The following is a 27,496-nucleotide window of genomic DNA, read 5'->3' on the forward strand; positions in this document are numbered from 1 at the left end:
CTGCCTGCTGTTATCAAGGAGATTCAGGCAGAGCTGAGCATTACTGTGGCTGAAACTGAGGCACAGCGGAGGCGTGCTGTGTATCACCTTCCATCCAAGAGTGGGGAAACTGAGGCAGTTAATGAGTACTGCCAAATATAGAATACCTGTCCGACTGCCCAAGGTAGGAGTAAAGCAGATGCTTGGGAGAATGCTGAGAATGGCTGTAGGCCTGTCACTTGAAAGATGCTGCATATGGAGAGACTGGGGGAGACAGATAGGGCAAAGGGACAGTTCACCCCAGAGCCATAACAACACTAATTTAAAATGAGAGAGATGCATATTGTCAGTGAAGAAATATGTTGACTGCATGACTCTGAGATTTCAAATTCTGAGTCAGAAATGTGGCTTCTCAGTTTTTCTATGTTGGCGGAACATACCAAATGTAAGTTCCCTGCCATTTCACAATCTGTGTGTCTGCAAAGCACTCCAGTGTAAAATAAATGTTATGCTAATTATATACAGGAGTAAATCACCAACAAATTAAGTACCTTAAATATTTGAAGAAGAATTAACAATCAAAGTACTAGGTTTCAGAGTAGCAGCCGTGTTAGTCTATATTCACAAAAAGAAAAGGAGTACTTGTGGCACCTTAGAGACTAACCAATTTATTTATGCTCAAATAAATTGGTTAGTCTCTAAGGTGCCACAAGTAATCAAAGTACTAGTCATCATCCTGGTAATTTTTGGGTACACACTAGGGACCCTATCCACGGATGCAGATCCTAGCAGAAGGCTCCCAACAGCAGAAAATCCAGCTGGGGAGGAGGCGGTTGTAAGCAGTCTGTTGCAGGGGGTGGGAGGAGGGGAGCAGTGCCTCAGTAGCTGGCACTGCTTACCAGAGAAGGAGAATGACCAGCCTGACTAGGAAATGTTCACTAAATCCTATTCATTCTTAACAGCACAATATGTATGCTAACAAAAGCTTTGTTTAAGCTTGTTGGCATATGTATTGCTGTTTTACGTTGATCAGGCCCAAGTCAAAGATGCAGTTGTAAAATTTTAAGATGGGTAAGGAGGGTGTCGGAGGGGACGGGGAGAGTGTGGGGGCCCCGGGCTGGGGTGGGGAGGAGTCACATGGAGGGTCACGTGGGGAGGTCACGTGCCCCCCTTTGTGTCCCTCCCATGAGTGCAGTACCAGCGAGAAATGATTTCTACTTGCACAGCTGGAGATACTAATGACAAACCGAGCACAAATAAACCAATATTTCACATTCTCCAACTCACTGAACCTGCTCCTATGCTTTCTGCCTACCTCCCACCAAATATGTAAATACCCAGGCCGGATTCTCCTCTTTCCTTCACTGGTGTCACTCACCTGACTTTAATGTGATTACTCCTGATTTACCCCAGCGTGAGAGGAAGATCAGGCCCACTGTATTTCGAGCAACATTAATTTGGTAGTCAATTTTTAACGCCATGTAGCATGTAATTGCACAGAGCGTTTGTCCCTGGGGTCTTTTCATTGCCTTTTGTCAGACCACATATCCTGTGTAGCTAAAACATCGAGCAGTGAGAGAGTCTTACCTAAAGCCAGGGCTCCTGTGAAGATTCCAGGTGCAGCAGCACCCACAAGACATCTCAAGACGACATAGACATAGAAATTTGGCACAAAAGCTGCTCCAACACCAAATGCCCCCATTATAAGCATGGGGAGCAAAATGGTGGAACACCGCCCAGTCCTAGGGGAGGAAACGTTTTCATAAATCTCTGAGGCTACTGTCAGCTTTCACTCCTAATACAGCAGGTAAGGCACCTGGAAAATGTAGTGATAGTCATCAGTGTCAGAACTTGGCTGGACACGCTAGTTGGTTGATATAGGGCTTAAATAATGTTAAGATTGGAATCCTGCAACATCCGAGTTCTGGCCAAGATGATCAGAAGAAACAAGTGACTTTGGGAGCCCAAAGTGGTACACCTTTAAACGGCCCCTTTAAGGTGTGTCAAGCTGGTCACCCAAAACTTGAGGCACTGGAGGAAGTGGGGCCTGGGGGACAGAGCATTGGACTGGCAATCGGGAGCTCTACGTTCTATTCCTGACTCTGTGACAGGCAGGATGACCTTGGGCAAGTCACTTTCCCAGTCTGTGCCTCAGTTTCTCCATCTATAAAATGGGGAGAATGATCCATAGTTTATATTTACAACACCATCCTCTCCATCAGATACACATTCACTTCATCCCACTTCTGAGTTCCCCTCTGTGTCGCCCTGTCTTAGAGAAGCTAAACTCTTTAGGGCAGGGGCTGATTTTTATTTTTATGGCACAGTGCACCTTCACCAGTAAATAATAATAAAACTTATGGTAGGTTCTGAACCCCATTCTAAACATAACAAAGGGCCAGACCAGTGAGCACTTAGCCTGCTTTGAGTAGGGCAGGAACACAAGTAGAAGAACGGGGATGAGGAAGAATGGGCAGCAGGGAATTGTGAGGAGACAAGGGAAACTGAGGTGTCGGGGGCTGGGGTAGGAAGAAATTCAGAGAATGCCCTCCCCCAGCAGTGGCTAAACAAGGCCCCAAGGGCCCTGGTGCAAGAAGAGGTTTGGGGCTCCACTTCCTTTTCTAAAATCCATCCCAGTCCAGCTTCCCGCACTCTTGGAGATCTCTCCACAGCCCCAGTCCAGCCCTCCAGTCCCCCACCACCTGACTAGCTCCCCCACAGCCCCAATCCAGCCCTCCCCTCTCCCACTTCCTCCCTAGCTCTCCCACAGCCCCAGTCCAGCCCTCCCATCCCTCACCTCCTCCCTAGTTCCCCCACAGCCCCAATCCAGCCCTCCCATTGCCCCAATCCTTCCTAGCTCCCCCACAGCCCCAATCCATCCTTCCCGTCCCCTCTATCCTGCCTAGCTCCCCCATGGCCCCAATCTAGCCCTCCTGTCCCCACCTCCTGCTTATCTCCCCCACTGCCCTAATGCAGCCCTCCCATCCCCCCAATCCTGCCTAGCTCTCCCAGAGCCCCAATCTATCCCTCCCATCCCCATCTCCTGCCTAGCTCCCCCACAGCCCCAGTTCATCCCTCCCATCCCCCCTTGGCCATAATCCAGCCTTCCCATCCCCCACCTCCAGCCTAACTCCCCTACGGTCCCAATCCATCTCTCCCATCCCCGCAATCCTGCCTAGTTCCCCTAGAGCCCTAATCCATTCCTCCTGTCCCCCACCTCCTTCCTAGCTCCCCCACAGTGCCAATCCAGCCCTCCCATCTCCCATAGCCCCAATCCAGCCCTTCCATCCCATGCCTCATGTCGAGCTTCTCTCTAGATCCTTCATGCCCCCCTCAGCCACACTCTCCAGCCTCCTTCAGTCTAGCTGTCAGCTCCCCCAGTCCCAATCCACTCAGCCTCCCAGGCCCTTTTAGCTCCCTTGCTGCCCCCCATTTCCCTGATCTGCCCTCCCCCCAGCCCCATTTCAGGCCCCCACAAGCCTTCCCCAAGATCCCCCCACTTGCCCTCCTTCAGCTTCATTCCATTACCCTCCACACGCACAGCCTCCCATGCTCTGATCCAGAACCCCTGAGTCCCGCTCCAACCCCCCCTTCCCCAATCCAGCCCTGCAGCTCCACCCAGTTCGGCTTCAACCCTCCTTTCCCACTCCCCCCACACCCCACCTCCCCACGCACAGTGGCTGATGCTTAGACCTTTCACTCCATCTCTAGAGAAGCCACATCTAGCCTATAGAGCACATCAGTGTCAGGGCCTAGAGGTCTGGGCTCCAGTGCTCTAACCTCATCAGCCTTCACCCCAGCCCCATGGCGGCGAGGCTCCATGCAATACGCCCCCAAGCGAGGTTATGTTGCTGACTTTGCACAGGTAACTGCAAGTGGATTTTCTCTCTCTTTACCTGTCACTTAAGAAACCAAAGACCACGGCTCCAAGGAGAAGTCCCACCATGTAAATGGATTGGGAGATGTCATGTAGCTCTTTTCGGTCACATACCAGGTCAAACTGAAAGAAGGAAACAAAGTAGGTTTCATTTTAAAGGGGTTTTATTTTGATGGCTCGATTCATGACTTGCTAGCAGCACAAATGTTCCCAGAGAGAACTGGAGATTAAGGTACACTGCCTATAAATCCAAACCACCATTCATTCACCTACTATAGCTGAACCACGGGTAGCCGTGCCCATGAGAGCTTTAATCTAGCTAACATAGGTAACAGCGGCAGTGAAGATGGGGCAGCATGGACCCTCAGCAACACAAGTACACATCCAGGTTCCCCCAGGGTCTTGTACTGGAGCTCCTAGTCCATGCCACCACTTCTGCTACGTGCACTAGTCAGGGTAAAGCCAGTGCAGGCATGCTTACCCACGCTACAATTACACTCTCATTTGCAGTGTAGACGCACCCTAAGTGCCTTGCACTGGGTCAAACCAGATATTTGCAGTAGAGGAGGAACTGTAGCTAGATCCCCCATGGTCCAGAAGTGCTCTAACCACTGGACAGTGCTTCCTCTCTCCTTTCTGCCTGGCTGCTCGCAAGCTGCAAACACTAATGGCTGGTCCACACCTAATAGCTGCACCTGTTTAACAAAAAATTGGCATTTAAATGACCAGACTAAGCTAAATCAATATAAGTCAACTGTAAAGCAATCTATGTGCATCCACACGGTTGGGCTGGTTTAAACTGATTTAAAATCCAGCATATCCATTATGTGTAGACAATCCCCAGTGTGCGTGTACACTTTCAGATCAGCATGATCCTTAGCAATAAATATAGACTCAAAATGCAGTTACAAACCTGAGTCACCAACATTGGGTTTTGTCCTGAAGAATAGACGCACCCCTCTTGGCACTTCTGAGTGACATTAAGGCCGTATTCTCCGATGGAGTCAATATCCCAATTCACAGGAGTTTACATGAGGCATCCTTCATAAGATCCCTGTGTGTTCCTAGGGATAGTTAGCTTCAGCAGCTGTTCCTCAGTCAGGTTTGGGCTAATGGCATAGATCCAGCTTGTCTTAGAGTGATGAGGCACATCCAGAACCAGGAACACTTGGCCGGGGAAAAGCCGGGAAACATGGGAAAAGCCATTAGAAAGTTTGCAAGGCTGAGCATCAGCACCAGCCATTTTTGAAATGGTCCCAAATCTCCTATTGTGTTGATAATATCTTCAAAGTCTGCCGTTGTTTGCTTGTCCAGTGGTGCACTGTAGCATGGAAGCTTTTTTTATATGGGCTGAAGTTAATGTTTAAACTCAATGTGACTCCAAAAAATAATCAGCTAAGACAACATGAAATGTTGTTGCATGCTCCATGCTCATGTCAGCCTAATGAATTATGTTTTTAATCTTCAAGCATGTACTTCGAAACCCACTAGTTACTTTCCACACTCCAGACTTCACGTGCAATAGTAAAGGATCTGTTAGCATTTCCACAGCAAATAAAACCAAGACACACAGAAGTTTCACTTGTCATGACTAACTGGCTTCTGAAGGCAGAAGCCTCAGCAAAATGGATGCAACCGGAAAGCATTGGTTGGGATTTTCAAAGCAGAGCAGGGGATTTAGCCACACATGTGGGGGAGCTTGGATCTAGGCCTTTTTGGGGTCTAACACTGATGTAATTCTAAAGGTTTAAGAACAGAAAGGAAGGGAAATCTAGACATTAGGCACTAGCCTAGGACGTGTGAAACCTAGGTTCAAGTCCCTGCTCCGCCACAGAATTCCTGTGTCTCAGGGCAAGTCTACAGGACCAATGCAGCTGTACTGCTGTAGGGTGTCTGGAGAAGACACGTTATGCCAACGGAAGAGGCGGAAGCTACGTTGGTGGAAGAGTGTCTCCCGCCAACATAGCATGGTGTGGACACTGCTCCATGTCTAGTTGGCAGCTGGTATCAAGCGGAGTGCCCCAGTGGTCAGTCCTGGGGCCGGTTTTGTTCAATATCTTCATTAATGATCTGGAGGATGGCGTGGATTGCACCCTCAGCAAGTTTGCAGATGACACTAAACTGGGAGGAGTGGTAGATACGCTGGAGGGTAGGGATAGGATACAGAGGGCCCTAGACAAATTAGAGGATTGGGCCAAAAGAAACCTGATGAGGTTCAACAAGGACAAGTGCAGAGTCCTGCACTTAGGACAGAAGAATCCCATGCACCGCTACAGACTAGGGACCAAATGGCTCAGCAGAAGTTCTGCAGAAAAGGACCTAGGGGTTACGGTGGACTAGAAGCTGGATATGAGTCAGCAGTGTGCCCTCATTGCCAAGAAGAATAAATGGCATTTTGGGCTGAATAAGTAGGGGCATTGCCAGCAGATCGAGGGAAGTGATCATTCCCCTCTGTTCAACATTGGTGAGGTCTCATCTGGAGTACTGTGTCCAGTTTTGGACCCCACACTACAAGAAGGATGTGGAAAAATTGGAGAGAGTCCAGCAGAGGGCAACAAAAATGATTAGGGGACTGGAATACAAGACTTATGAGGAGAGCCTAAGGGAACTGGGATTGTTTAGTCTGCAGAAGAGAAGAATGAGGGGGGATTTGATAGCTGCTTTCAACTACCTGAAGTGGGGTTCCCAAGAGGATGGATCTAGACTGTTCTCAGTGGTAGCAGACGACAGAGCGAGGAGTAATGGTCTCAAATTGCAGTGGGGGAGGTTTAGGTTGGATATTAGGAAAAACTTTTTCCCTAGGAGGGTGGTGAAGCACTAGAATGCGTTACCTAGGGAGGTGGTGGAATCTCCTTCCTTAGAGGTTTTCAAGGTCAGGCTTGACAAAGCCCTGGCTGGGATGATTTAGTTGGGGATTGGTCCTGCTTTGAGCAGGGGGTTGGATTAGACGACCTCCTGAGGTCCCTTCTAACCCTGGTATTCTATGAGTCTATGATTTATTAGCCCAATTAGAATCCGGTTCCCCCATAGATGTCCTGGATCTGCAGAACGAACAGGAGGGAAGACTTATTTTTGGCATTGAAGTCAGCAAATACAACTTGAGACACACACAGGGAGTCAATCCATGGGGTAAGAAGGCATCAGTTGAGCACAGTCACTTGTCAGACTAGAACCACACTTCACGGAATCCCCAGGGCTTCCACTGCAACTTCAGCCAACGGCCAAGATCAACGTTTATGAGGTGATCAATGGCAGCCACTCCCTGGGACGAGAGCTTGAGGTAAGTTACACTGTAATACGCTCCAGGAGCCAGATAGAGAGGTGCAGTGAATCATCCACAGGAAGTCAGCAGAGTTCTGTCAGCCACTGACTTCACTGGATTTACACTAGCGTCAAATTTAGCTCGTGATGCTTCAGAGGGAGATTTTCAAAGGTACAAATAAGAATTATCCCTCAATTCCAATGAACTTTCAGTGGGAGCTGGGTGCAAAACTGTCCTGTGTGTCTTTGAAAATCTTTCCTATTATGTTCTTTTTTCTTATTCTTATGATTTATTATTTATTATAGTAGCACCTAGGACTAGGTGCTGTACAAACACAGAACAAAGTGACAGTCCCTGCCCCACAGACCATACAATCTAAGTACAAGACAAGAGAAAAACAGTGGAGCACAAGGAAACAGTGAGACAATACTGTGTAAATAGACCAGACAGAAACAGGGTGGGGAACCGGGTAGAATATAAAGCAGAGTGATCAATGTGCTGGTGGCTAATTGCACATTAGTGTCACAATTTTGGAGTGGGGGGGGGGTTACTTAGGAGGGGATTTGCTACATGAAAAGAAAAGGGAAGGGAAGGGGGAGATGGGACCATGCAGGGGTGGAGAGGCATAAGAACGGCCAAAATGCGTCAAGACCAATAGTCCATCTAGCCCAGTATCCTGTCTTCCGACAGTGGCCAATGCCAGGTGCCCCTGAGGGAATGAACAGAACAGATAATCATCAAGTAATCCATCCCCTGTCGTCCACTCCCAGCTTCTGGCAAACAGAGGCAGATGTGGAGTAAAGGTGAGGTGAAGAGACTGCGGAGGGATGGGGAGAGTCAAAGCAAACAGCCAGTCAGCACAGAGCAGCGTCAGTCAGAGAACAGTCGTACCATTTTGGCTAGAATATCCAGAAGTCAGAAGTCCCCTGCTTGGGTCCTAGTGCACCTGGAGCGAGAGGGTCTGCAGAGTTCTGGGTCCAGAGAGCTGCTAGGGGAGGGCGTGGCCCCTTTTAGTTTAGTTAACTAGCACGGGGTATTCAGATTTTCTAATCTACCTACCCAGATGCCAGCAGGCTACTGTCGCTACTCAAATCTCAGGCTCTGCCACAAACCCCAAGCATTGGCGAAGGCTGAAGGAAGCATGAATCGCACCAGCCTGCTTCAGTCCCTTTGAAAAGCACTAGAACGGAACTATGGCATCAGCGAGTTCGAAAGAAATTTGTAATCGGTTTCCTTGCATTTTGTACAGTGCTGAGCACACTGCCGGCACTTCCAGAACAACAACAGGGGAAGGCAGTGAGATCACAGGCGACAGGAGAGAAAAGAAGAGGAAAAAACAAGGAGGGTGGGAGGAAAAGGAAAACACTGCCAGCCCTCTATAACTCCTCCTCGGCCTGCAAGAGGGAAGCGTCTCCTTGACAGGCTACACCATGTTATTCCATGGAGCTTGCCTGCGAGACCGGGGGGATTTTAAAGAACCAGGAATGTAAAGAGAGAAGAAAGTAACACTAAGAAAATCCAGAAATTGGTCAGGAATGGAGCCGTGTGGGTGGCATCTCCGGAGAAGGTGGCTCAGGCATTGAAATCAAGTGTTAGGAGCCAACAGAGTGGGCCCCAGTCAGCTGAGCTATAGAAGGAAGGAAAATGGAGTACAAAGGAACGTGTCTGGGACTCGACTGCTCCAGGCACCAGGTAGGTTGGGCTGCACTCCAGGGACTTGCCGTGTACCTTTTGGGATGCCGGTGATGATGAGACACACGGCTCTGCCCAGGAGCACAAAGCAGCCCTGGCATTTCTTCCTCCCAAACCACTGCAGCAGGAAGATACAGCTGAAGCGAGCTGGTATTTCAACAGCTCTGAACACAAGCTGCATCCGGGAAATGTCCAAGCCAAAACTCCCCACGTTAAGGCTCAGGCCATAGTACACCAGGCTGTTCACAAACCTGAATGCAAAGCAGAGCAGAGTGTATACATCTCCAGGAGTGTGGTTAGCTTTAGGTGACCCCTGTTTCCATGGGGAGGAGAAACATCCACTACTTACGCTACAGAGTAAGTACTCCATGAAAGCCAAGCCATGGAGTGCTGGAAGACCCAGTGAGAGAGGTAACATCAAAATGGCTGCTACTGAGCCTGTACCACTGCAAGCAAATCCTCCAGCAGCTGTGAGAATATGCCTGGGAAAGGTTCAAACAGCAATTTGCGCTGTATATGAAAGCCACAGGGGCAAATAAACTGGAGAATGAGCAAAAGGTTGCCCTGCTCAGAAGCCCTAGGCGTATACAATGCATTCCAGGTGGGGAAAGAGAGGAAAGCTTTGCAGAAATAAAGCAAATGTTGGAGCATCATTGTGCCATTAGAAAAAAATGTTACTTGTGAAAGATACGTGTTCAGGATGAGAACATAGAATGAAGGGAAACAATAGAGAAGTTTGTTACAGACTTACAATGAAACAGGTCTGCCAATATGGAATATTAAAAGATTCTCTCATTAAAGGCCAGAGTGTCCTGGGGTGTACCAATAAACAAGTCCACTAAGAAAGATGAATCTGACACGATAAAGGGCAATATGTGTATGGCAAAGAGCAGAACAAATACAAATTAAAACCCTAGAGAAAGTTACAAAGCATATGACCCAGTAGCAGAGCTAAGCCAGCAAGGGAAAGGTTCACAGAAATTAAAATGGAAAACAGGAAACAATGCCAACGATGTGGCAACCAGCATGACCATAGGAAATACCCAGCATTTGGGCAAATGTGTGGAAACTGTAAAAAACCAACCATTATGCTAAAGTGTGCAGAGAAGCAGGAAAGTGCATGTACTGAATGCAGAATGGGACACCTCACATGAAGAGGAAGACCTGCCCTTATGCACAGTAATGGAGAAGGCTGCAGACTCAAAAGGGTGACTACTTAAAATGTGCACAAATGGCACATGTGACATACAAGACAGGCACTGGGGCAAAAGTGAATGTTACAGAAACTGAACAGTGAGATGTAAGGAGGACCTAAAAGTGGAAAATTCATAAGTGTTGGGGAAAGACTATAATGGAGGAACTATTCCAGTGTCGGGACAGTGCACACTGACACTCAAATACAAAGGGAAAACAATAAAATAAGAGTTGTGTGGTGGTACACAGAGAAGCAACCAGGCTTGGGTCTATATACATGTGAGGTGCTTGGTCTCGTCAAAGGAATATATACCACAGAGAGCCAAAGACAACACAGAACCAGGTGTGAAAGTTTTAAGAGCATCATATAAAGATGTATTTACAGGAAATGGATCCCTCCCAGTAATATACAAGATGGGGTTAAGAGAAGATGTAGAAGCTGTTGAACATGCTACAAGAAAAGTTCCACAAGCTTTAAGAAAGAGGCTAGAAGAAGAGCTGGGAAACTGGAAAGCACATGGTATAATCTGGAGAATGGAAGAACCAATAAACTGGGTTCTCTCCTTTATAATCATAGGAAAAAATGGAGGGGCACAGTGGCTATGCATGGCTATGCAAGGAGCTGAACAAAAAAAAAAAAAATAAAGAGACCACCTTTCCTTTTGCCCAAAAGAAGTGAAATATCATCTCAGGTGGCCAGAGCCAAAGTCTTCAGCAAAGATGCACCAGCAGGATTTTGGCAGATCCGCTTGGACACCCACAGCTCCAAGATCAGCACTTTCAACACACCAGTTGGCAGACACTGCTTCCTCAAACTGTCTTTTGGGATATGTTCAGCTGCAGAAATACTTCACTGTACAATGAGCTGGATGCTGGAGGGTCTAGAGATGTCAACGTGTACGTAGAGGACATCATCATTTGGGGAAGCACTGCCATGGAACATCAGGAACCACTGAGAAGAGTACTGGAAATTGCAAGAGCTAATAATCTTAAACCAAATAAAGCCAAATGTCAATGTTAAACAATGGACATAGTGTACTTGGTAGAGAGACTAATCTTGTCTGATGAATCATCGAGTTAGGCAATGCTGAACATGCCAAGACCTCAAGATAAAAAAGGGAATGCAAAAACTGCTGGATATGTTGAATTATGTCAGCAAGTTCATATCTAATTATGGAGCTCACCTAAGACATCTCCTCTACAGTGTCACTGAATGGTCATAGATGCCTGAGCACGAAAGAGCATCCAATGATGTAAAGCACATCCTGATACCAGCTAAAATGCTGCCATTTTTTGACATATTGAAAAACATCAAACTCTCCATAGAAGCTGAGAAAGGAGGGCTGGGTCCAGGACAATTACAGGGTCACAGAACTGGTTAGTTGCTAGTCTCGTATGCATCAAGGGCTATGACAACTGCAGAGAAGTGGTACGCACAAACTGAAAGACACACCAGCTCTGGAGTGCGGAGGTACAAGATTTCATGACTTTCTTTTTGGGCGTAGCTTCAAAGCAGACACTGATCACAAACTACTGATTGCAGTACTGTTACGAATTACACCTGAGAGGACACGCACACAACTGCTGCGAATTATACCTTGTAGGACACGCGCACAAATGCTTCGAATTACACCTGGTAGGACACGCGCACAAATGCTGTGAATTATACCTGATAGGTCACGCACAGTTCGAATCTAGGCTGAGGCACAGAAACAAAGTCTACAACTGCAGAGCTCCCAAAAGACACTAACTTTATTACGCTCGAGCGTGGTGCCCCCCTGCTAGCCAGGAGGGGACCCTGAATACAGATTATACAAAGGTTATATACTTTTTAGCAAAGCATGTTGCCCTCATGCATCGGAAACCTTAGCCAATAAACAAACCCTTGTCTTATCTACCACCTATCCCTGCTTGGTGCATTCCTCGTGCTATACCAGTATGTTAATTACACAGCATGGTCCTAAAGCCATGCATCAGTAACTTTTATTATCAGGATGGGAGGCCTCACATCAAGGCCAAAAGACAGGGAGTTAGAGACTGACAAAAACCAGATACTGGGAGTCAAGGCAGGCTGGAGACAAGGAGGAGGATTTTCACAGGGATTCAGTATCTAAGGATCACTCCTCCTGGTGTATGATGTGCTGGCATTTAAACAATGGTGGGCCCCAAACCAAAATGAAGTCTAACTTTTCCTTAACAGTACACAAAAAGGGACTTGGAGAAATACCATCAAGGATACAACAAAAGTACAGAAGGAAGTATGGTGTGATCCTTGAGTTCCAACCTGGATGCCACTTAGCAATGACAGACACATCCTCAAGAGAGTATGCTCCATCTGTCAGTACACAGCCTGATGATCTAGAACAGTAAACATACCTGTGAACGTGATGAAAGTATCACGTCTGTATCCCCAGGCATTTGAGATGACTGGGAGACAGACTCAGCTAAAGACACTGTAAGCAGTGATACTAGCTATAAGCATAGTCTCACTATAAAATGAGCTTTCAGTGATCTCAGGAGTGCTCTTGAAGGGTACACAAATGGTGGTTCCCTCAGTTATGAGAAGGAAAACGTTTGCATGAATGCACGAAGGGCACCTTGGGAAGACCAAATCAAAAAGGAGAGCTAGAGAGATTGTATTCTGGCCATAGACAAATAGCGACACCAAAGAAATAGTGAGCAAATGTGGAATGTGTCAGACACACAGATATTCCCAGCAGCAAGAATCAATGATATTGCATAAACAACTCACAGTGCCATGGGACAAAGTCAGAATTCACATGTTCAGCCTGAGAAGACAGGATCACTTGAAAATCATGGAAATTGATCAATTTCCCAGAAGCAGTCGTACTCAAAGATACCACACAGCTGCAACAATTGTCAGGAATATTAAACCTGTATTTGCACATCATGGAATTCCAACAATAGTAAACAGAATACAGCCCTGTATTTACAGCCAATACACTAGTGTAATAATCTTTCTACCAAGTATGTCTTATAAGGTATCATTTGAAAACTCATAATTTGCTGGTCAGTATTGTCCTGATAAAATATGTGTGGTAATATTGTATGTGAAGTTATAAGATTTCCCTGTATGACATTAAGGGTGCATGTTCAAAACTCACATAGCAACAAACTGGTCAAACAGTTCTGTCTTGAACAAAGGAGTGCATGTTTGCCTTAATTTGTATTTAAGTATTGAACAGAGTCATCAAGCAGTAAGGGAAAACAAAGGAAGCTCAAACAGGTGGAAAAAAACAGCAGAGAACATCCTTCCACACAGATGTTGTCTCCTAGTTCCCAGCTGGAAATGTTTTTCGAAAGGGGGACAAACTATAAAAAGCAGGGGCAAACACTCCAAGAGAAACTTCTCTCTCTGACCCTGCCCATCACATTCGCTGCACCTGAGAAGATAAAAGGAAACAGCCATAGTACTCTGGGGAAAGGGTTCTGACCTGAAGAGTTTGGTCAGTAATCTCGCTGGAAGCATGGGGTGAGGAATTTTGCTTTAATCTAATATAGTTTGTTAAGTTAGGCACTAGTAAGCATTTTGTCTTTATTTTACTTGTAACTATTTCTGACTTTTATGCCTCATTACTTGCACTCACTTAAAAGCCACCTCTCTCTTTGTAGTTAATAAACTTGTTTTATTGTTCCATATAATCCAGTGTGTTTAAATTAAAGTGTCTGGGTAACGTCACTTATGATAAGCTGTTGCATATTATTTCCTTAAAGGAATAACTAAATATTTCTGGACTGTCTGGGAGAGGGCTGGACAATGCAGGACATACATTTATGGGGTGAAAGTCGAGGACAGGGAGTGTGATGGGGTCTGGTATGGTAAAAGTCAGGGTGTGACTGGAAGGCAACAGGTACACAAACACATCTGGGAGTGGCCTGAATGCTGGTGGCTGATTGTGAGCAGTCCAGACTGGAGGCTATAACAGCAAGGCATTGCAAGGCACCCCAGGTTACAGAGCAGGGGTAACAGCCCCACTCTGGTCTGGATTGTATCCCAGCATGTCACAATTTGCACATCATGGAATTCCAAGAACTCTGGATTTCCTGGACTAAAATGTACACTTTTCATCGTGAGACACCAAGTCCCAGATAGCCTCCTTGCCAAATGATTAGCTGAATGTGGAGTATGTATAGTGAAGAACTTGCTAAAAAATAAAATAATGGATGCAAGAGATGATCCAGATTTAGCACAATTTGGCTATAGAGCTACAATCTGGAAAGTCACCTGCTGAACTCCTCTACAAATACTCAATTACTAAATATGGGACAAAACTAAAGGATGACAAAGGTGTCAGTGATAGCAAGGAACAGACTGGGAAAAAGTTTAAGTACACAAAATATTATAACAATGGAAAAAGATATCTTCCACAGTTACAAAATAAAGACACAGGGAATTTTGCAAAAAACGGTTACTTACCTTCTCGTAAGTGTTGTTCTTCGAGATGTGTTGTTCACGTCCATCACACATCAGGTGTGCGCGTGCTGCGTGCACAAGCATCGAAAACTTTTTCCCTTAGCAGCTCCCGTTTGGCCGGCAGGGCCCCCCGACTGGCACCACTGCACCGTGCATATATACCCCTGCTGCCCGGTCCCCTCCAGTTCCTTCTTGCAGGCGACTCTGACAGAGGGGTAGGAGGGTAGGTGGTGGAATGGACGTGAACAACACATCTCGAAGAACAACACTTATGAGAAGGTAAGTAACCTTTTTTTCTTCTTTGAGTGCTTGTTCACGTCCATTCCACATTAGGTGAATCACAAGCTTACCTCTGGAAGAGGGTAGGAGTCATGGAACAACTGACTGGAGGACCGCTCTGCCAACCGCCGCATCCTCTCTGGCCTGCTGGTTGACCGTGTAGTGGGTCATGGAGGTGTGCACAAAGGACCAGGTGGCTGCTCTGCAGATCTCCTGGATCGGGACCTGTGCCAGGAAAGCAGTGGAAGTTGCTTGCACCCTAGTCGAGTGGGCCATGACCGCTGGGGCCGGAACACCTGCGAGCTCATAGCACACCCGGATGCAGCTTGTTATCCAAGACGAGATCCGCTGCGCCGACACCGGGAGGCCTTTCATCCTCTCGGCTACGGCCGCGAACAGCTGCGCTGAGTTACGGAAGAGTTTGGTGTGCTCCAAATAGAATGCCAGCGCTCGACACACATCCAGGGTGTGTAGGCTGCGGTGACTCAGGTCCGTATGGGGTTTTGGAAAAAACACCGACAGACAAATGTCCTGGCCCAAATGGAATTGCGAGACCACCTTAGAGAGGAACCTGGGGTGTGGTCGGAGCTGCACCTTATCCCTGTGAAACACTGTATACGGTGGCTCAGAGGAGAGAGAGCCCTCAGCTCGGACACCCTTCTGGCCGAAGTAATGGCCACCAGAAATGCCACCTTCCAGGAAAGGTGGAGAAGGGAGCAGGTAGCAAGGGGCTCGAACGGGGGGTCCCATGAGTTTAGAGAGGACCAAGTTAAGGTTCCAAGGAGGGAGTGGGGGGTGTGAGTATGGAAACATCCTCTCCAATCCTTTAGGGAACAGTCCCACCATTGGGTGGGAAAACACCGAGCCCCCCAAAAACCCTGGATGGAAGGTGGAGATGGCTGCCAGGTGCACTCTAAGTGAGGATGGGGCCAGCCCCTGCTGCTTGAGGTGCAGGAGGTACTCGAGGATGGCTTGCACCGGGGCCTGGCCTGGCTGCACCTGTCGAGGCTCACACCAACAGGAGAACCTTTTCCACTTGGCCATATAGGTAGCCCTGGCAGAGGGTTTCCAACTGCCAAGTAGAACCTGCTGCACAGGAAGGGAGCACTGGCTCTCCAAGGCGTTTAGCCACAGAGCTTCCACACCGTCAGGTGTAGTGATTGCAGGTCGGGGTGGAGAAGCAGCCCACCATCCTGCGTGATGAGGTCCCGGTGTAGGGGCAGGACTACCAGGGCCTCCACCGACATCTCTAGGAGCGTTGTGTATCAGTGCTGGCGGGGCCACGCCGGGGCGATGAGGACCACCGCCACCCTGTCCCTGCGTACCTTGAGCAGGACCTTGTGTACCAAGGGGAGCGGGGGAAACGCATACATCAAGCCCCCTCTCCACGGGATTGCAAATGCGTCCGCGAGTGAGCCTGGGCTGCGGCCTTGGAACAAGCAGAACCGCTGGCACTGGGCGTTGTCCCTGGTGGCAAACAGGTCTACCCGGGGAAACCCCCACCTGCAGAAGAGCAAAAGCAAGACATCCGCTCTCAGCGTCCACTCGTGCATGTGATACGACCTGCTGAGGTAGTCCACCAGCTCGTTTCGCACCCCCGGGAGATATGATGCCTCGAGGAGAATGGCGTGGGCTATGCAAAGGTCCCAGAGGAGGAGAGCCTCGTGACAGCGTGGCAAGGAACAGGCCCCACCCTGTTTGTTTATATAAAACATGGCAGTAGTGTTGTCTGTCAGAACTTTCATGCTGTGACCACTCAGAGTGGCATGAAAGGTCTGGCAGGCTAGACGAACCGTCCTGAGCTCCTTCACATTGATATGAAGCAACCGCTCTGCTCCGGACCACAAGCCCTGAGTCCCCCCAGGTGGGCCCCCCAACCGAGGTCTGACGCGTCCATCACCAGCGTCAGGTCTGGTTGTGGGGCAACAAAGGGAGTGCCTTCGCAAACCACAGGTTGGGACTGCCACCACCACAGGGAGTCCAGCACGTCCCTTGGGGCTGTCACTCCCAAGTCCAGGGGGTCCCTGCCTGGGCGGTACACCCAAGTGAGCCACACCTGCACTGTCCTGAGTCTCAGTCAGGCATGCCCAACCATGTGCGTGCATGCTGCCATGTGGCCCAGCAGCAGCAGGCAGCACCTGGCCATTGTCATTGGAAACTGGCACAGGGAGGCCACTGCTTGCTGGATAGCCAGGAATCGGGATATTGGAAGGCTTGCCCTGGCGTGCAGCGCGTCCAGAACCTCCCCTATGAATTCCACTCTCTGCGTGGGCACGAGCATGGCCTTGGGGACGTTGACCAGGAGCCCCAGCTCACAGAACAATCTCAGGGCCACCTCCATGTGGCCCCGCACTTCCATTTTGGATCGACCTGCCAGGAGCCAGTCGTCGAGATATGGATAAACCTGGACCCCCTGCCTCCGTAAGAAGGCTGCCGCCACCGCCATGCACTTTGTGAACACCCTTGGGGCCACGGCTAGACCGAAAGGGAGAACCGCAAACTGGTAACGTTCTTGGTGAAGCATAGGAACCGCCGACGTGCTGGGTGGATGGCAATATGAAAGTACACGTCCTTCATGTCGAGGGCAGCATAGCAGCCTCCCAGATCCAGGGAAGGGATGATGGTGCCCAGAGAGACCATGTGGAACCAGGCCTTGACCAGGAACTTGTTGAGCCCGCGCAGGTCTAAAATGAGACGAAGGCCCCCTTTGGCCTTGGGGATGAGGAAGTACCGGGAGTAGAAACCTTTCCCTATTAAAAAACCACCTCCATGAAGCGAATAGCTTCCAGCGCTGGGAGCGCGGCTCCCTGTTGTGCACGGTCTACCCTGGCACTTTACAGCGCTGAAACTTGCGGCGCTCAGGGGGGTGTTTTTTCTCACCCATGAGCGAGAAAGTTGCAGCGCTGGAAAGTGCCAGTGTAGACAAGCCCTTACTCAAGATTTGTAAAGCACCTTGGGATCCCAGGATGAAAGCTGCTACAGGGTAAAATAGTCAAGAGCATGGACTTCCATGTCCCAGAGGAACTCTTGAAAAGTTTATCCACAGTGTAGAAGCACAACAGAGTTTATTAGTATTAGAACAGTGTTTGTATTTCCATTAAAAAACATTCATTTTCCAAGAGTTTACAACATGGCCAGAGGGGCTGAATCTCTGGCAAGGAGGACATTAGCTAGGGAGAAAGTTACTTTAAGTTTACAAATTAACAAAGGGAAAGAATTGTTTTGGTCATTGAGTCACTGGAAACTATTTTTACAGAAGCATAGTGGAAACAGCTGTTTTGAAACAAACTGGTTTAAACAGGAGGTTACTATAGCGGGGTAATTGGTTCCCAGAAATAACATTTGTCTTGAGAATGCTCTGTGCACACGTGGCGTCTGCACTGACCCAATAAGAACAGAGTTGCTGTCCTATACGCGTGCTTCCTAACGCAACAGTGTAGTGAGCTTCCTAATGCAACAACCTGAGCAGTGAGACCGGTTTCAACAGCTAGCACAGAGAGGCCATTAGAAGACCAAGTGCAGTGTCACAGGGCCTGCTAAATAACTGATCAACTATTTTTTGCATTTATCCAACAGCTGGATGGGTTCTTAATTCTCATACAAATTAACAGATGCCTTCATGGCCTGCAGCATTAAGCCATTCAGTGAGTCTTTGCTCTAAACAACTAAGCTACTTGGATTTGGTTTCTCTGCAAACTTTTGACTGGCAAGGGACTGCACAGTTAATACTTGTCTGGTCTAAAGGGAAAATTGTTCGGGAGTCTCCTCTGTCCACATTCACCTCTCCTCGCTCCTGCTGCTGGGGTCTTTGCTTTTTACACAAGAAAAACAACGTGGAGAAACCACCAGGGCAGGTAAGTCCCAAATAACCATGTTGATTAAATATACCCAAATGTGAGGCCTAGCTACATGCACCCTGCTGTTCTGGTGGCTTCTAAAACAGAAGAGATTGCGCATTACTAGAGGGTTCAAACATTATTCAAAGGGTACTCCTCTGTTCCTTTGTAGTACAGCCCCAAGTCCTTTATCCATTCAATGAATCTGATACTTCCTTCATCGGGGAATGCTTCTTCCTGAAGAAACCACTTCAGAATAGCCCTAAGGTTTCAAGTAAAGCTTGGACTAACTGGTCAAAGACCAGCCACCTCTATTAAACAACTAATTTTTGCTGGCATCACTTGTGACTGCATTTCACGCCCTCTCCTTCAGGGGAGAGACCCTGCTTATTCAATGCCTGTATAAATCACAGGTTTCAGAGTAGCAGCCGTGTTTGTCTGTATTCGCAAAAAGAAAAGGAGTACTTGTGGCACCTTAGAGACTAACCAATTTATTTGAGCATAAGCTTTCGTGAGCTACAGCTCACTTCATCGGATGCATAGAATGGAACATATAGTAAGAAGAGAGATTGTGTGTGTGTATAAACACACACACACAGAGAAGTTGGAAGCTTCCATACAAACTGTAAGAGGCTAATTAGTTAAGATGAGCTATTATCAGCAGAAGAAAAAAAACGTTTGTAGTGATAATCAAGATGGCCCATTTAGACAGTTGACAAGAAGGTGTGAGGAGGATACTTAACATGGGGAAATAGATTCAATATGTGTAATGACCCAACTTCAGCCCCCAACTAAAACCTCTCCAGAGCATCATCAAAGATCTACAGCCTAACCTGAAAAATGATCCCTCACTCTCACAGCTCTTGGGAGACAGACCAGTCCTCACCTACAGACAGCCCCCCAACCTGAAGTAAATACTCTCCAGCAATCACACACCACACAACAAAAACACTAACCCAGGAAACTATCCTTGCAACAAAGCCTGATGCCAACTCTGTCCACATATTTATGCAAGTGACACCATCATAGGACCTAGTCACATCAGCCACCCCATCAGGGGCTCGTTCACCTGCATCTCTACCAGTGTGATACATGCCATCATGTGCCAGCAATGCCCCTCTGCCACGTACATTGGCCAAACCGGACAGTCTCTACGCAAAAGAATAAATGGACACAAATCAGACGTCAAGAATCATAACATTCAAAAACCGGTAGGAGAACACTTCAACCTCTCTGGCCACTCAGTAACTGATTTAAGGGTGGCAATTTTGCAACAGAAAAGCTTCAAAAACAGATTCCAATGAGAAACTGCTGAGCTTGAATTAATTTGCAAACTAGATACCATTAACTTGGGTTTGAAGAGAGACTGGGAGTGGCTGGGTCATTACACATATTGAATCTATTCCCCTAAGTTAAGTATCCTCACACCTTCTTGTCAACTGTCTAAATGGGCCATCTTGATTATCACTACAAACATTTTTTTCTCCTGCTGATAATAGCTCATCTTAACTAATTAGCCTCTTACAGTTTGTATGGAAACTTCCAACTTCTCTGTATGTCTATATATCTATATCTTCTTATTATATGTTCCATTCTATGCATCTGATGAAGTGAGCTGTAGCCCACGAAAGCTTACGCTCAAATAAATTTGTTCGTCTCTAAGGTGCCACAAGTCCTCCTGTTCTTTTTGTATAAATCACCATACCGTTAGTCTAAATTAATGTATCTTATGGCCGGGAGATTCAAGAACGTAGACCCAGCTCTGTGGATAGCTTTTGCTTTTTGGCTCTTTCAGTACCTTATGATAGTTACATATTTGGTTCAGACCAGGACAGGAAGTCAATGAAAGTTATTGTAAGCAAACAGTAGAGATATGGTAAACTTATGACAAATGGTTAGTGTCTAGCAGGATACGGCCATTTTAAGGGAACTAGCTACCTGGAGCTCCAAGGATGGTGTAATCAGGCCATTTGCCAAGGCCCAGCAGGGGAAGAGAGGAAGGAGAAAGCGTGGTCTGTCCTGAAGGCATGCACAGGTTGTAGTTAGGCTCGGCCTGTGTGGGAAGCCGCAGTCCCACACCGTTCGATATCCCCGGGCGTTTGGAATGTCCGGAAGCCAGAACCACTGCAACCTCCAGGCAGGCTGAGCTGAGTGGGAGGATTGCTGTTAAACCTGTATGGCTACAGGGCCCTTTTCCTAGCTCACTTGTGCCACAAGTTACCCACCAAGCAGAATTCTACTCCTGGGGGAATTCTGCACCAAAAAATAAAAATTCTGCGCACAATGTTTTAAAATTCTGCAAATTTTGTCAATAAATGTGGAGGCTCCAGCACGGCAGTGGGGGACACAGGCCACTGGCTGCATGGTGGTGGGAGATCACCCTGCACCACTTCCGCCTGGGACATGGAGTCAGTAGGGAGGCTGCACCCATCTCTGACACAGCACAAGGACTGGACCTGCCCCAGAAACACCCTGAGGCCCTGCCCCTCTGCGCCAAGCACACCAGGTGTGAGCAGGCAGGCTCAGCCCAGCAGGATCCAAGTGTAGAGGGGCTTGACATGGGGGGATCCAGGTGTGGGGCAATCTGGGTGGGAGTGGCTCAGTGGGGATCCGGATCCACAGGAGCTCGTTGGGGAGTTCCAGGTGCAGGGGCAATGGACTCTGCAGAGGGGTCCCGGTGAAGGTGGTTGGGGCTCAGCTGAGGGGTCTGGGTGCAGGGGAGGCGGGGCTCATCAGGGTGGGGGTCCTGGTGCAGCTGGTTGGGGCTCAATAGGGTGGAGGTCTGGGGGCTCATCAGGGTGGTCCAGGGGCAGGGGAGGTGGGGCTCATCGGGGTGGGGTCAATGGGCCTGCTTAACAGGGAAGCCCCAGCTGCAGTGAGGGAATGCAACATGGCAGGCTCCCACTCCCCCCACCCCGCCCCTGATTCCACTATCCCCTTTTCTTCCCCATCCCATGCCCCTTCCCCACGGCACCTTACCCCATCCCACCACCCTTCCTTCCCCACTGCTTCTTTCCCCCAGCCCCACTCATCCTCCCCCACCATGGGCACTCACTGTTGTGGAGAAAACAGGATGGCTCCCAGGACACAGAAGGGGAACAAAATTGGCTCTAGGACCAAGGAGGTGGTGCCCAGCTGCAAAGTCAGTGGAGCAGAGCAGCACTCTTTCAGCCAGGCAGCTCTGCGCTTGCAAAAATGGGGGGGGGGCGCAGTGGCACTTGACCCCATGTGCCCTCACCTCCATTTGGGGGCAATGCCCCCCCCCAAAATCTATGCCCACAGGCATCCCCACCCCCCCACCTCAGGCACAGCTTCCCTTTGCTTCCCCATCACTTTCTGCAGAGAAGCAAAGCAATCTGCGGGGGGAAATGTTTTCTGAACGTGCCGTGGTGCGGAATTCCCCTAAGAATAAGACTTCCCAGGAGTTCTAACCAACAGCTTTATCAGCCACCAGGACCCAGAGAGAAATAAGAAAAGCGTGTCAGCCAAAGACAAACAGCAGCTTAGGCATTAACACACGCTGAAACGGAGGACGATCCAAGCAGGACAGCACACAGGATAACACAGCTACCAGCCCTGCAAAATTCTGTTCACCACGTTAATGTTTTTTTTACCTAGTAAAAATTAGTTTATTCATTACCCTGAAAGGTTTAGAAAACCTGACCTGAGGAAAGGTTAAAAAAACTGGGCATGTTTTGTCTGGAGAAATTAAGACTGAGGGGAACCTGAGAACAGTCTCTTCAGATGTGTAAAGGGCTCGTTATAAAGAGGGCAGGGATCAGTAACAAGAGGTAATGGGCCTAATCGGCAGCAAGGGAGAGTTAGAAAGTTTCCCTAATATCTAACCTAACTCTAAGGGTAGTTAAGCTCTGCAACAGGCTTCCAAGGGAAGCTGTGGAATCCCCACCATTGGAAGTTTTTAAAAACAGGTTGGACAAACACTTGTCAGGGATGGTCTGGGTTTACTTGGTCCTGCCTCAGCACAGGGGACTGGGTCTCAATGACCTCTCGAGGTCCCTTCTAGCCCTACATTGATTCTCATGGAGAGCAGGAGAGGGGATTTTTTCTGACAGTGATTGCCTATACTGAAGGATTATAATGTTGCAGGCATCACAAAAAAGCAGTGTGCTTCAGTGGGCCTGGACTTGGGAGTCAGGAGGCCAGGGTCCTATTCCTAGCTCTGCTACTGGGCTGCTGGGTGACCCTGGGCATTTCCCCTCCCTCCACTGGTCCAACTTACCTATTGAGACTGCAAGCCTTGCGGAGGCAGGGATTGTCTAACGCACCTGGACAATGCCTAGCACAATGGGGCCCCAACACAAAATAATACAAGTACCACGCAACACCGCAGAAGCCAGATGTACAGCGATGTTGAGTGAGAAAGCGGTTGGTAAGATGCCATCTGACAAGGCAGTATGGGAACTAGTTTGTTCTAGCCAGCTTCCACGGCACAGGGTTATGGTCTGATGAGACAAACATTAACATGTTCCTCATCAAAGAGGCCGAGATGGATATGCGCAGCCTCTTTATATCACTGCTGTATAAGGTTCTAGTTAACCCTTTCTCTTCCCAATGTATTATGACATTTACACCCCTACCATAGAATATCTTAGTGGGGACATTACAAGGGCCCCTCAAAAAACAAGAAGGCATATCTCAGCAAGGCCAACACAATACATTTGCAGCATACAGGCCACAGCACTTCAACATGAGGAGCCAAACAAAGCCAGGCAGTTTGGAAAGGTTTCAAAAAAGCAATCACCGGAATCTTCGTTAAGTTTTACTTTTTTAACATAACAATTCTATTCATTTTCGAACTTCCTTGTCTTCCCTGCTTACAGTTTTTTCCAGGAAGATATGGAAATTTCAGAGGGACTGGTTTCTTCTTGGGACTATGGGGTTGAATGTTTGAAAAATTAGGTTTATACCATAGGAAGCCAACTGCTATCTCTGTTTCATAATAGGGAGCAATAATGAAATAGGGCAACAATTTTGTGTTTTCAGCCCAGTAGCTATATGATGCAAGATGCTGACTGAATACAATTTATCTACCAACAGACCGCTGGGGTGGTACGCTGTTAAAGACTGATCACTTATAGAACTATCCAGTCATTCACTTGACACACTGACTGGTCACTAGTTAATCTTTGGCACAGTGATACAAGTTACATAGGACGTCTGTAGTTCAGCACCAGGTTACAGTAAGAGTTTCAAGTACTTACTTTGGAAATCTATTGGTAGCTTGCCATGACTGGTGGCCTCCTTGCATCCTCACATTCCAACAAGGTCTTTAACATGGGGCACCTTCCTGTTACAACAGTCAAACAGAAGCAACTGCTAACAAAGAGGGGCTTGGAAGAACCCACACTATTAGGGTTTAAGAGGATGAGCTGCACAATCAGAGTTAGCTGGAGACATGACACTGCAAGATAAAGAGACTTGTAGCATCTCACTTCTGTCTGGTTTCTGTAAAAAGATTTCAGTGCACTCTTGACTTCTCCTAAAATTTGAAGCAAAGTTCTCACAAATTCCTGAATCAGATCCTCTACTGTGGAGGGTTCCTGATAATATTTCAAGACACAAGAAGAAAAAAGTTTGGCTCTTTAAAGTGCTATGAAAGCTTCTAACAGTGCTTGGATAATGGACTTTAAATTTGCAACACTCTTGGTTATTTCAGGACAGGAAACTGATTTTGCCCAGTCACACAGCACTTTTATAACATACACCAGTTTTTTATTAAGCATGAGTTCAGACATTTTGGTGTAACCCACTACAAAATGCTAGATCCCAGCTCTGCAGAGGTGAAACCCCAATGCATCCTCCCAATTCTTCAGAACCCATCCCCACTATGGTATGTCTATCTGCGGCACAGATATGGCTGACCCCAGTCCACTGACTCAGGCTCACAGGGCTTGGTCTAGGAGGCTTTAAAATTGCAGTGTAGACATTCAGGCTCAGGCAGGAGCCTGGGCTCTAAGGCCCCAGAATGGAGAAGGACTCATTACCCGAGCTGCAGCCCGAGACCAAACTTCTATGCTGCAATTTTTAGCCCTGCAACCCAAGTCAGCTGACGAGGGCTCTGAGACTCAGTGCTGCAGGTTTTTTATTGCAGTGTAGAGATACATTAATACTTTTTCACTTTGAGAGTCAGGTATGGAGCTTCTAACGTTCAGTTATGTACATGAACTCTGGTCTCTGTGACAGCCCCGTATACCAGCTTTCCAATATCGGACCCCAACTCTTAAAACAAAAGGCACCTAATGCATGGCCATGGACAATTTATTCTTTATTGATTAAAAATTAGAGATACATGCAATAAAATACAAAGTCAAAAGAAAAAAGGCGGAATATTTTACATCTGTCATTATAATCTACAACACAACAAAGTTGTGGAGAGGATCCTGTTTCATTAATGTAGCATTATCCTTAGAGTATCAACTCAATTAAAAAATACCACCTGGTCCTAGGTTCAGACCAGAATTTACCAAAAACCAAATCCATTAATGACATATTAAAAAAAATATTTTTTATGAACAGCATTGGCACTTAGAAACAAAATTATCTAGCACTGTAGTATCCCAAGCAAAATTTTGAATGACTACCAAAAATGTCTAGAGACCTAATCTCAATACACTCTAGCTGCTTTTTTTAATTTAAAAAAAACATAGAAGCCTCAATGTCAGTGCAAACACACTGTCTCTGCTAGTTCTGAATTAGGGAGGGCCAGGGATTATTTAATAAATAGATACTACATTGTTTCATTTGAGCAGTTTGAGTCTGACATTTCTCAGCACCAGTGCACAAATGAACAGTGAGGTATTCATGGCATGCAGGCAGAAGAGAATTAATACTGTACCAAAACTATTTGGTCTCCATATTCTGTCTAAAGTTTAAAAATTAAAGTAGTATCACCCACTGGCCTTCATGAATGTGCAGATCACAACCAGCTCTTCCAAAGCCAATAAGAACTTCAGAGGATAAGCCATGAGCGTATTTTGCATCACACAACACGAAAAGGTGCCCAAACTTTTCACACATGTTTTAAATGAGAACTAACCACCCTGTTATATTAAAAATTGTCATGTGCTTTATATTCCTTTATTCGCTCTCATACTCAGCACTTTAACGCTGCTCAAACTCTCTCTCTCATCCTCTTCTCCCATTCCCTCCCTTTGCACTCATTTAGTGATGGGATTGTGCATAACTGGCAGTCCCAGTAGGAAGATATTAAACTACAGGCTAAAGAAACAAGTGCAGTATAAAACCATGCAAAATTTAGGAAGCTTCCATAGCCGCTCATAGAGAAAAATATATAAATATATATTGTTCATTACAAGACTTAGAAATAAAAAAGTCCTAATTGAACCCAGTTGTCCCATTTTAACACTCCTTTCTGAATGGTATGCAACTGATGGAAACAGAACGTATTTCCATATTTCTGTGTTAAATTACAGGCTTACAATTTAATTGTATAAAACACTTCAAAGCCAATAGAAGATACAAAGGCGAACTGTAAAACAGTAGGAAAAAATCAACACCATTTATTATTCACATATTGCATTACAAGTGTCTTTTTTAAACTAAAAGTATAATTTATATTATTTATGTAGAAATTCAAATTAAACACCACATACTAACGAAACCTAAATGTGAGTTACATGGTTTCAGTGACCTCCTGGATCAAACTTCGACACTTGGGTCGAGAAGACATCTGAAAACCCAAGCAGTTAGTGCAGGATGGACACAAGGTCCAGAGCTTACTTGCCTAGTATACATCTACTGGCAATCCTTTTATTGCTGTAAAACAGAACAGGGACGGTTCCACATGTACCTGTTTGCAAAGCACATAAGGAATGACTCTTTCAGCAGGCCAGAGGGATTTGTTTTAAAGAATAATTCAATATGCAGGCTTTCTAAGTGCCAAGCAGCATGGATTTCCTCTCCTTTGTAAAAATGACTATTACTAATCTACCTGAAAGGTCAGTGTCTGGAAAGCCTCCCAGTTCTACTTTAAGAATGGACTACATCTGAGGATGTAGAATCAAAGACCTACTTTAAACAATAACCTGATCAGGGTAAATTAAGAGGTTCTGTCCCAGTGCCACACTTCGCACTAATGTGGAATAAAGGAGGGAAAAGGGGGAAGGCTATTAGCAATTTACTAAAGGGGCAGGTGATAATAGTTTAAAGGAATCTCTCAGAAATGTGATGAAAGAGAACATTTTTGGCTGTCCTACTGTTAAGACTTGGCTCGCTGTCTGAGGTGCCATCATTCAAATCCGTTGAGTTTTAAAAGCACAGCCAAAGATAAGCCAGATTCCCCAGCACGTCAGCTGACCAATCAGCATTTCCATTGCTATTTCAGATGCAAGGTGAAAAAGCAGATTCAAGAGCAAAAGAAACAAAAAAGGCCTTTTAAGCTTGTGCAAAAACAGCAAGTGAAAGAAATGAAACCCCACATAAGCAAACATCTAGGCTGGATGATTAGAGTAGTGGAACCCCTGTTTCGTACTCAGTAGTATTTTTTTATTTTTTTTTTTTTAAAGTAAGGCAATAATAAAATGACCTTGCAGGCAATGAATTGTTGGATCTGCACATGTGAGATGAAGGAGATATAAAAACTTACGAGAGTTGTTTACAAAAGCAGTAAACGGAATCAGTAATTTCAGGAAGTTGAATAGGTTTGTGATCCTATTTAGGAAAAAATGTTAAAGCTCCTAGAAAGGGGGCTGTAGTTCAATTCTTTGGCAGTAGTGGTTTTTGTTTTGTTTGTTTTTCAGGCCAACAGAAGCATGAGGAATATGCACATATAGGTTTTCAGTAAGGAAACCTCTCCTCGGATTGCAGTTTAGCTGATGCTGAGCTGAGCAAATCCTATAAGTTTGCCATCATCAGGAATATCTGAGCCTTCCACACCAGATGCCTGGGAACATAATGGGAAA

At 46.8% G+C, this 27,496-nt stretch overlaps 2 protein-coding genes across 3 annotated transcripts in view; both read right to left on the minus strand.

Annotated features, from left to right (window-relative positions):
* LOC141983327 (solute carrier family 22 member 13-like) overlaps nucleotides 1-21,756 on the minus strand; it is a 41,849-nt gene extending 20,093 nt beyond the window's left edge. Inside the window, 7 exon segments of the mRNA XM_074946360.1 lie at nucleotides 1,567-1,721; nucleotides 3,876-3,979; nucleotides 4,378-4,551; nucleotides 14,790-14,943; nucleotides 16,044-16,221; nucleotides 20,493-20,701; nucleotides 21,610-21,756. Of these exon segments, the coding sequence (XP_074802461.1) occupies nucleotides 1,567-1,721; nucleotides 3,876-3,979; nucleotides 4,378-4,551; nucleotides 14,790-14,852 (496 nt within the window). The 5' untranslated portion in view covers nucleotides 14,853-14,943; nucleotides 16,044-16,221; nucleotides 20,493-20,701; nucleotides 21,610-21,756.
* Nucleotides 21,757-25,705: 3,949 nt separating this feature from the next.
* Nucleotides 25,706-27,496, minus strand: part of OXSR1 (oxidative stress responsive kinase 1) — a 121,832-nt gene continuing 120,041 nt past the window's right edge. For both annotated transcript variants that reach the window (XM_074946358.1, XM_074946359.1), the window contains one exon: nucleotides 25,706-27,477. In XM_074946358.1, coding sequence (XP_074802459.1) covers nucleotides 27,403-27,477 — 75 coding nt within the window. In that variant the 3' untranslated portion in view covers nucleotides 25,706-27,402. The remainder of the gene's footprint in view (nucleotides 27,478-27,496) is intronic.

This window comes from Natator depressus, chromosome 2, assembly GCF_965152275.1.
Source record: "Natator depressus isolate rNatDep1 chromosome 2, rNatDep2.hap1, whole genome shotgun sequence".
Lineage (NCBI taxonomy): Eukaryota > Metazoa > Chordata > Testudines > Cheloniidae > Natator > Natator depressus.